This window comes from Cetorhinus maximus, chromosome 6 (assembly GCF_964194155.1).
Source record: "Cetorhinus maximus chromosome 6, sCetMax3.hap1.1, whole genome shotgun sequence".
Lineage (NCBI taxonomy): Eukaryota > Metazoa > Chordata > Chondrichthyes > Lamniformes > Cetorhinidae > Cetorhinus > Cetorhinus maximus.
Genome location: NC_135884.1, coordinates 138,341,626 through 138,352,252, shown reverse-complemented (window position 1 = coordinate 138,352,252; position 10,627 = coordinate 138,341,626). Strand labels below are relative to the sequence as shown.

At 41.9% G+C, this 10,627-nt stretch overlaps 1 protein-coding gene across 1 annotated transcript in view; it reads right to left on the bottom strand.

Moving 5' to 3' along the window:
• Positions 1–555: 555 nt before the first annotated feature.
• crispld2 (cysteine-rich secretory protein LCCL domain containing 2) overlaps positions 556–10,627 on the bottom strand; it is a 47,935-nt gene continuing 37,863 nt past the window's right edge. Inside the window, exons 14-15 of the mRNA XM_078544584.1 lie at positions 5,809–5,942; positions 556–2,615 (exon numbers count right to left, since the gene is read on the bottom strand). Of these exons, the coding sequence (XP_078400710.1) occupies positions 2,564–2,615; positions 5,809–5,942 (186 nt within the window). The 3' untranslated portion in view covers positions 556–2,563. The remainder of the gene's footprint in view (positions 2,616–5,808; positions 5,943–10,627) is intronic.

The following is a 10,627-nucleotide window of genomic DNA, read 5'->3' as shown; positions in this document are numbered from 1 at the left end:
ATGAGCACTGAAGTACAGTGCCACGAAGTGATGGATCATAGGTCCCACAATCATGGCTGTGTGCAGATTCCCCACAGGTGGATGAAAAATGAGGGAAAAAAAATCCCGTAGGCACTCCTGAGCACCTCACAGTGGCTGTTTCAGAGCTGCACTGGCAAACAGGATCATCTCTTGGCCGGAGTTGGTGTGTGTCCCAGAGATCGAGAAGAGACGTTTTGTTATTGACAAGGGATGTTACAGGAAAAAAGTTAACCTCTGTCAGATAGTAATGGACAAAGAGTGCTAAACAATAATACCACTGACAGTATGTTTAGAAGGCTGTGCACAATAGAAAGGATTTGCTGACATAAACATGGCAAAGGACTTTACATAACCAGATGTCTTACACTCCTTTCCAAGCACAATTTAGTTTCGTAATACGCACAATTTCAATTTTGTTTTGCCTCTAGAGCTTTCTGTTCAGTTTCACTTCCACTGCCATTACAGCAAACAAATATTTCCATTCAATTCCACCTCGGGAGAGGTTTGAAACCTCTCAACCAAGATACAATAGGGTCAGTTGACAGAAAAATGACATTTTATTGTGAAATAATTAACTCTATTTTATAATGTATTAAAATTAGCTGATGCGGATTGTAAGTCTATATCGTTCTATATATATTTATGAAAAAATATACAATGTAATGCCATAACGCAAATCAAAGTGGTTGAGCAGCTATCCTCACCCCTGTTGGCCCGATGCAGCACAATAAATTATATTTAATAGTATCACCAGAATATGCACATGCAAAAATTAATTCTGGAAACATCTTTCAGATCTCTGATGCTTTGCAGGTATGCAATAGAGAAAAAGAGAACTTAACTTTTTATATTGAAGAATTAAAAGAAAGCTAAACTACAGTGGTGAATCCAATGCATTAATGCATTATTTATTTAATATTGCTTATGTTTATCACTTCATTATCATCGTGTATTTTCCCATGAATTATTGATGTGACTGAGAATTTGGTTTTAAGATATGGTTCCTCCTATTTCTTCCTCACTCCCAACCTTCCAACTATAACAATAGTTTCATGTGATCTGTTAAGTACATAATGGCATCAATTACGCATAATTCTTAGCAGAAAAATGGTATCTCAGTGTCATGTGGTCTAAATAACTGAGCAAACTGCACTCAAAGTTGGATAAGTAAGAAATTTCTGACAAGCACTGAGGGTAATTAAATGAAATAGGAATCACAAGAGTATTGTTGTGAAAGGAATAGTTTTGCTTAGATAGCTCTGATGAAAGGTCACAGACCTAAAATGTTAACTCTTTGTTCTCTCCACAGATGCAGCTAGGCCTGCTGAGTTTTTCCAGCTTTTTTTGTTTACATTTCAGATTTCCAGCATCCGCGGTATTTTGCTTTTATATGGATTCACTTAGGTTTAGTTTACCTTTTAATCAAGTTTATTTGTGGATTACTAGATGAACAGGGGTAAAATACAGACCGGTGCGCGGTCATCAATTTGCCTGAGCCAGTATTTACATGAGTGGCACAGCCACAAGACACTTACAAACCCTAAGGTACTGAGGCACCACCTGTACATCTGTGTAACTCATTCCTTGCCCACCATAATTTGTATAAAATATACAACTCTTTCCTCCCCTCTCAAGCCATGTACCGTGGCTGTGATGTTACTAGTGTAATATGACCTTATGGTTGGCAAGTCCAAGAATGAGCCTGTGGACATCTGTTGGGTTGGGACATATTCTGGTGTAAGTACAGATTGCAAGGATACAATTTCTGAGTTCAAAGAATGAGAATGGAGTTTACATACATTAGAATCTAACGGTTACAAGATACAATAACCTTTAACACAATTGGTTATTGAAATCATTCAAGCCAAGTGCCACGCGAATAACTTCTGAGGTGAAACTCAAGCTCAAAGTATCTTCAAAGAAAAGTCACCATTGTTTTGTTGTGAAAATGGAATTAACATTGCTAACACTTTGGTAGATTAGCCTGGATGTCCACCAATGTTTACCAGCCTTTATACCCTGTGCACTTCCAGCTAAAGGAAAAGCTGCCATGAATTCCTGAAGGCTTTCCCTTTAACTGTTCTCTAGAATCTGTTTCACAAAATGTACACAGGTGATGTTTATCCAATTTGCAGTGGAGAAAACAAATGTAAAAGAGACGCGCAAACCCTAATTCCAATTGATTGCACTGAAATATATATCAAACTAAGAGTACATACTTAACTATATTAATATTGAGCAATTTAACTTATAGACTTACCAGCACTGCTGTAAATAACTATATTTCTGCCTTTAAACAAAATATTACATTTATTATGTACAAAAATGATAGGAATGTTCAAACCAGAGTCCATTATTTTTTTGGCAGATGAGATGCAAGATATGTAGTCTGAGAATGTTGTTTAATTCTTCCTGTGATGAAGATGATCACTATTGTCAAGTGTGCACAGTTTTCGTTAATGTTTCTTATGCTCATGCTTCCTGCCCTTGGAAATCAGTCTGGCAAACCCAGAAGAGTTCTCTCACAATTAGCTTCTCTCACTCATGCCACAGCAAATATTCTGAAAGCTTTCCCATCAGGAGGATTTTTTATACTGGAAGAGAACAAATGAGAGATGATCAGTGTCAAATTATAGCATCTTGTGTAATGTCTCTGTGGATATGACCTCAGTAACTTCGCAGTGAAGCTGGAGTGAAGTTCCATTTAAACACTTACAGGGAGTTTCTGACATAATTCCAGAGAAACTATGGAAATACGTGGACAAAGTCCAAAAAATTCAAGGCCAATGCTGAATTTTTAAAAACGAAGATTTATTTGTCCCAATAACTTCACACTATCTACTAATCCATTTCATTTTGTTTCTTTAACAAAAGCAGCATGGGTTTGTTAAAAGCAAATCATGTTTTTAACATAAAAAAGCTTTTTTTTTGATGAGGTAACAGACAGGGTTTTTTAAAACATTCATCAATGGGATGTGGGTGTCACTGACAAGACCAGCATTTATTACCCATCCCTAATTGCCCCTTGAGAAGGAGCAGTGAGCTGCCTTCTTGAATCCAACTGAGTGTCTTGCTAGGCCATTTCAGAGTCAGGCACATTGCTTGGATCTGGAGTCACAAGCAGGCCAGATTAAGTAAGGATGGCAGATTTCCTTCCCTGAAGGACATTTGTGAACCAGTTGGGTTTTTATGACAATCCAATAGTTTCACGGTCACCATTATTGAGACTAGCTTTTTATTCCACATTTATTTAATTAACCGAATCTGAATTGTCACAACTGCCGTGGTGGGATTTGAACTCATATCTCTAAATCATTAATCCAGGTCTCTGTATTACTAGCCCAGTAATATAACCACTATGATGCTGCACCCCTGAGGGCTGATGAGGGGAATGTGGTTGATGGGGTATACATGGACTTCCAAAGGCATTTGATAAAGTGCCACATAACAAGTTTGTCAGCAAAATTAAAGCCCATAGAATAAAAGGGACAGGGGCAGCATGGGTACAAAGTTGGCTAGCAACAAGAAACAGTGAATAGAGGTTGTTGTTTGAACTGGAGGAAGTGGGGGTTCCCCTGGGGTCAGCATTTGGACCACTGCTTTTCTTGATCGGTATTAATGATCTGGACTGGCTGTGCAGGACGCAATTTCAATATTTGCAGCTGACACAAAACTTGGACGCGCTGTGAACTGTGAGGAGGATAGTGATAGGTTTCAAGAGAACATAGGCTGATGCAATGGACGGACACATGGACGATGAAATGTAATGCAAATAAATGTGAATTGGAACATTTTGGTAGGAAGAACGGGGAAAGGTAACATGAAATAAAGGGTACAATTTTAAAAGGGGTGTAGGAGCAGAGGAACATGTGCACAAATCGTTGGAGGTAGCTAGGTAGGTGGAGAAAGCGGTTAATAAGGCATATGGGATTCTGGGCTTTATAAGTAGAGGCATGGAGTATAAAAGCAAGGACATTATGGTGAACCTTTAGAAAACACTGGTTCAGCCTCAGCTGGAAAATTGTGTTCAATTCTAAGCACCGCAATTTAGGAAGGATGTGAAGGCATTGAAGACGCTGTAGAAAAGATTTACGAGAATGGTTCCGGCATTGAGGGATTTCAGTTATGTGGATAGATTGGCAAAGGTGGAGCTGTTCTCCTTAGAGGAGGTAGAGATGATTGAGAGGACATTTGATAGAGAAGTTCAAAATCACGAGGGTTCTGGACAGAATAGATACAGAGAAACTGTTCCCATTGATGGAAGGGTTGAGAACCAGAAGACACTGATTTAAGGTGATTGGCAAAAGAACCAAAAACGACATGAGGAATTTTTTTTTACACAATGAATGGTTAGGATCTGGAATGCACTGTCTGAGTGGGCTGGAGGCAGATTCAAATGTGGCTTTCAAAAGGGAAATGGATAATTAACTCAAGAAAAAAAATTGCAGGGCCACAGGAAAACAGGTGGGGAAGTGGGGCTAGGCGAGTTCCTCTTGCAGAGTCCTGGCACAGACACAACTGGCCAAATGGTCTCTTTCTGTGCTGTAATCATTCTACGATTCTATGAAAATAATATTTCCCCTCAAGTATTTCTTCTCACTCCAGCCAGCTCCAGCTGAGAAATTTAAACAGCTACCCACTACCATCTGAAACAGCTGTATTTGTAACATAGTAACATAGAAAATAGGAGCAGGAGTTGGCCATTCGGCCCTTCGAGCCTGCTCCACCTTTCAATGTGGTCATGGCTGATCCTCTATCTCCACGCCGTACTCCCTCTCCCTCCCCGTGCCCCTTGACGCCTTTAGAGTCCAGAAATCTATCTATTTCCTTCTTAAATGTATTCAGTGACTTTGCTTCCACTGCCTTCTGTGGTAGAGAATTCCACAGGTTCACCACCCTCTGAATGAAGAAGTTTCTCCTCATTTCAATCCTAAATGGCCAACCCTGTACCCTGAGACTGTGACCCCTTGTTTTAGACGCCCCATCCCGCCAGCCAGAGTAAATATCATCCCTGCATCCAGTCTGTCCATCCCTGTCAGAATTTTATACGTTTCAATGAGATGCCCTCTCATTCTTCTAAACCCCAGTGAATAGAGGCCTAGTTGGCCCAATTTCCCCTCATACGACAATCTTGCCACCCCAGGAATCAGTCTGGTGAACCTTCACTGCACTCCCTCTATGGCAAGTATATCCTTCCTTAGGCAAGGAGACCAAAACTGCACACAATACTGCAAGTGTGGTCTCACCAAGGCCCTGTATAGCAGCAGTAAGACATCCTTGCTCATGTACTCAAGTCCTCTCGAAATGAAGGCTAACGTACCATTTGCCTTCTTAACTGCTTGCTGCACCTGCATGCTTGCTTTCAGTGATTGGTGTACAAGGACACTCAGGTGACATTTCCCAATCTATCACTATTTAAATAACACTCTGCCATTCTATTTTTCCTACCAAAGTGGATAACTTCACACTTATCCAAGTAATAGTGCATCCGCCATGTATTTGCCCACTCACTCAACCCATCTAAATGGCCTTGAAGCCTCTTAACACCCTCCCCACCACTCACATTCCCACCAAGTTTCATGTCATCAGCAAACTTGGAAATATTACATTTGGCTCCCTCATCCAAATCAGTGATATATATTGTGAATAGCTGGGGCCCAGGTACTGATCTCTGCGGTACCCCACCAATCATCAACTGCCACTCTGTTTATTCCTGCTCCCTGTTTCCTGTCTGTAACAAAGTATAGTGGATAATAACAATTGTCCTTCTCCTTTTCTGAAGGTTACCTCTCTGACTGAATTCCATTTTTGGAGACTCCTGTGTATCGATTCTTCTTCTCCACTGGCTTCACATCCACCAGCCCCCCAATGTGGTTCTTAATTGCACCGGCATGTACTGCTGTTCGACAGATACTGGATCTCTAGAAAATTAGCAGAAAAATGATATGAATCCTTCAGTGCTTTGTGCAGCTCAAATCTTGGCAACATTTGCAGTTAGAAATTCTAGCTATATATGGCAAAAACAAAAGAAGCTTTCGTATTAGAATGCACTCTCAGGAAAGATGTATTCCTGTGTCATTTGCTTCTGATAAATCTGTATCGTTATTAAGTGAGTCAAAGACTCTTATCAGTTTTAGTGTAAAATTGATGATGATTGTTTTTTTTTTATTAACCTCATGTCCGGCTGCCTGTTTACTTTTTCAGAAGTATTATTCTGCCATTTATCCTCTCAACTCAGTTTGCAGCCCTGAGCGGTTGGGTGGTACAAGAAAATTAGAAGGAAATGCTACTGTTGTTCTTTGTAAATTTGAGTAGGGAGAATAGAAAAAAACTGAGGTGCCCTCGTTCTAATTCAAAAAGGTGCCAGTTATTTGTTCTTTGATTGGTTGACATTATGCCACGAGGTCATCTTTTTCCATTGCCATTGAATTGAAGGAACTAATACTTTTAGGCCTGAATTTTCAGCTCGGCGGGTGGACGCGGTCAGCATGCCCAGGAGCGGTCGGGAACAGACCGCCGACCGCGATTTCACGCTGGCTGGACAATTAACAGCCAGCCAACGTGAAACACGGGCTGAAATGCTCAGCGCTGCCGGGGTTGGGGGCGGGGGAGGGCGAGCCCTGCAGTCAGCATGGGCGCCGGGGGACCGCAGAATCGAAGCCCCCTGAAGGCAGAGAGCTGCCTCAGGGAACTGAAGAATTTAAATGCAAAAAATAAAGGTTTTAAAAACCAGGAAAAAAATGCTCGTGCATCCGAATCAGTCTCTGGTACATATGGGATGGTGAAAATTCTGTGCAAACATTTTTTTTTAAATTAATATCAGAAACCTCATCCCGCCCTTGGCTGAGGTTTCCTGAAAAAATGCAAAGGCCGCCTGGCCAATTTGCCCACCTGCCAACCATAACGTTGGACAGGCAGTGAAAAGTCCCAGTTAATTGCGCCGTTAATGGGCTTAATAGTCTTAATTATCAGCAGGCACGCTTCCGAGTTTAGCGCGCACCTGCCGGCCGAAATATTGTGCACTATTTTACGCTCGAACGTATCTGGCCCGCGCCCACACACCCAAGTGAAAAATTCTGTCCTTTCTGTTTATTGATATGATTCTATTGTGATAGGCTTTACTCAAATCATCCTTCCTAGATGGCTCACCATTTGCTTTTCAGTCCTTTGCAACTATTCACCTACTACAAGCACAAATGGCATAACTCCCTCCCCAAAACCTGTGTTACATCCCAATTGACTCATGGCACCATATATGCCCGTGCACTGTCAAGAACCACAAGAGCTAATGGGCAAGTTAACTATTGCAGAGCTCAAATTCACAGCATGTAGCTCTTTTAAACTGTTGCACTACCAAGTTGCCAACTCAATTCATTTGTTTAAGCCTCCATTTGTGTGCATTAATATCATTTTTATACATCTGCAGTCCTTCTGCTGCGTACAGTGAACAATGTGAGTCTAGCTGGAGCTGACTAAGGCTTAATATACACTCTAACCAATTTATAATTCCTTCCATATGATTCTTCCCAAAAAGGAAGTACAATTGCAATTAAATTGTTAAAAGGTACTCACAGTGCACATAACAGCTCATGGATCACACAAGGCAGAAGAAACAAATCAGTGTAGCTACTTTAGTGCGGTAAAATTTTGGGCTTGGGATTCTTAAAACGTATTTTTCTACAAAATCTATAAGCAAAGGCTAATCCTGGCTCCACAGGCCAATCCTACATAAACTGGGAATCCAGACTCTTTGCCATTATCTAATAAAATGCCTAAAAGTGCAGCTATATGCTCACCACTATACAAAGAGGAATTAGATACAGACACATCTCAATTAATTAGACCACCAATAACTGGTAAAACAGACCTATACTCTGCCAGTGAGATCAGGACGTACCCTGCACCACCACTACTCCCCCTCCCCCACAGTTCCACATCTATCAGTCAAAAAGAATCTTACTTGTCACCCCTCATAATTAGATTGGTAGGGATCAGGAATTTCTTTACTCCCTGTTCGATCAACAAAATTCAGTCTGCACAAGACTCCTTTCGTCTCACATAACAGCAACTTGTCAGTTCCCCCTCCCTCACAAGTAAGACTAGGATATGAAAAACATATTTGTCCCTCTATTTCGCACAAATTATGCCTGTATAATTAATGCAATAAAACATTCCGAACAGAAAAGCCAATGGTGATAAAGAAGAATTAGGGAAAGTAACAAAACGCGGCTGAAGAGTTAGTTTTTAATGACGACCTTTGAAATATGGTGAGCAGTAACAAAGCAGTGGTGTTTAAAGAGACTGTTCCAGAGTTCAGGGCCATGGAAAGATCTGAAAGTAAATAGAAGAAAGAGAGGAGGCATTGCAAAGGAAACCATAATTGAAAGAGTGGAGCCTTTGCCATGATACACCTTGGGACATTTAACTTCATTAAAGGCAGTATAAAAATGTAAGGGGTTGTTTTTGTATTGGTTCGAGAAGGTTTCAGAGTTCAGGAAAGGTCTGGCCATGAAGCAGTCTGTAAAGGACAACAAAGCTTTTCAATTTGGTGAGTTGGGGAATGGGGAGCCAATGAGCAATGACTGGACTGATACGGGACTCAGACTTAGTATGGGATGCGATGTGAATGGCAGAGGCTTGGATGAGTTGTAGTTCACTTGAGGTGGAGCTGAAGATGTTGACAACAAGAGCATTAACGCAGTCAAGTCGGGAGGCGGCAAAGATATGGACTCAGAGTTTCAGCGGCCAAGAGAAGCCATGAGAATGAAATAATGAGATATGGGTTGGAGGTGGACAATGTTGCTTCTGAGGAATTAAACAGTTTTGGAGGTGGTTGGGATGTGAGGTTTGAAATTCAGCTCAGGGTCAAACATACACTGAAGATGTGCACTATCTGGTTCAACCTGAGTGAATGGGTGGAATTTTACATGCCCCCCCCCACAGTGCCCCCCTGCCCACCTCCCCTCCCCCCCTACTGCCCCCACTCCCCAGGATTGGACTGGCAGGCAGGGAGACATAAATTTGGGTGGGATGGTGGGGGTGGCGTTGTGCCTGTGTTACCCACCCACCTCCATTGAGATTTTATCAGTGCCGGGTGAGGTGTCAGGCAAGTTGCCTGCTCTTGGGTGAATCGAAGCCTTTACGTGACCAATTAATGGCCACTTAACGACCTCCTCCCGCCACTGGTATTTTGTTGGAGGCTGGGGGCCGTCCCTCTTGCTGGGCACCTTGTGCGCAACAGAGACTACTCCTTATGGTACTACCCGTCCCTGCGTGTTCCCCAAACTATCCTCCCAATCTCAGCCCCTCCACCACCCCCCTTGCCAGGGCCTGCCAGACTGGCCTCAGTGAAATCCTCCCACTCACCTTGTTATCCGACTCCAGAGATGATCATTGTTGAGGGCTGCCTGCAGCCCCAGCAGTGTCCACAACTCCCAGTGGCGCTGCTGGGACGGGAGAGCTGGCTGGCAGCTCTCAGATACAGGGCTTCCTTCCAGATGGGGGCAGAAGTCTTGCCCCAATCCAATTAATGGCCCAACAGCCATAAAATCAGCCACATGGGTCACTGCTTCTGCATAAAATTCCACAAAAGCAAATCCAAACCCAGAATTCTGGTTGGTAGAGTGCCGGATAACAGAATTTTTACTGTATCACGTCACAGATTTACTTAAATAGTGAGCACTATAGAACAGTCAAGTTTCCTAACTGTAAAGCAATAAAGTAAACATAGCCTTCGGTCAGTACGAAATAGGCCTGCTTATACTGCAATAAAAGAACTGGGCGTATCCTTAAAAAATGTTATTACACTCGGGCTAGACAACATTAATGCCTCATTGCTTTTTTTCCACCTTGGACACTGGTGAAGAAGCTGTACTCCACAGTTGGCAATGCTCTATCTGTCAGCCTCGATTTACTGCCACTGTGTATAGCAAAGCTCTCTGGAGATGCGCAGGAATGCATTTACTTTAGTCATAGTCACACAGTGTGTCCATACATTAGCAGAACCTGGTCTGTTGGAGAGTCACAAGGATTTATCGCATCCAGGCCCTTTGCCTGAGAGCTACATAAAGTTTGCATGGCAAAACGGATTGCATTCTAACTCAAGTATTTAGCTTAAGTATTTCGCAAAAGGACAATCTTCTATGGCATTGCTGCCTTCAACTCGGATCATTAAAATGATCTACTAAAATGTTTCAATGGATGCTTTTAGAGCTTTGGAGTAGCCAAAAGAATGACGTACATGCAAGTGCGATTACTTTATTATTCATTTATAGTGCAATTACTATTGTAGTTAATGAAGTTCATGAAGTTAATGTGTATGCTCGCTCTGAGAAACAGTGATAAATACTGTTGAACAGACAAAATGGAGCCTTACCCTGATTGTGAACAGCAGACACACAAGTGATTTAGAAACAGCAAAAGGCATAAAGACCTCTTTTTTAAAAAAACTTACACTTGAAATTTTCCCAATTCGCCCCTGGTTCATCCAGATTGTAGGTAAACATATCAACTGGCAACCTAACAGTTTAAGCCTGCTAAACATGTCCAACCAATGGACAGCAAATAGCAAATTTTAGGACTACTTTGCCAAAACAGCAGAATATAA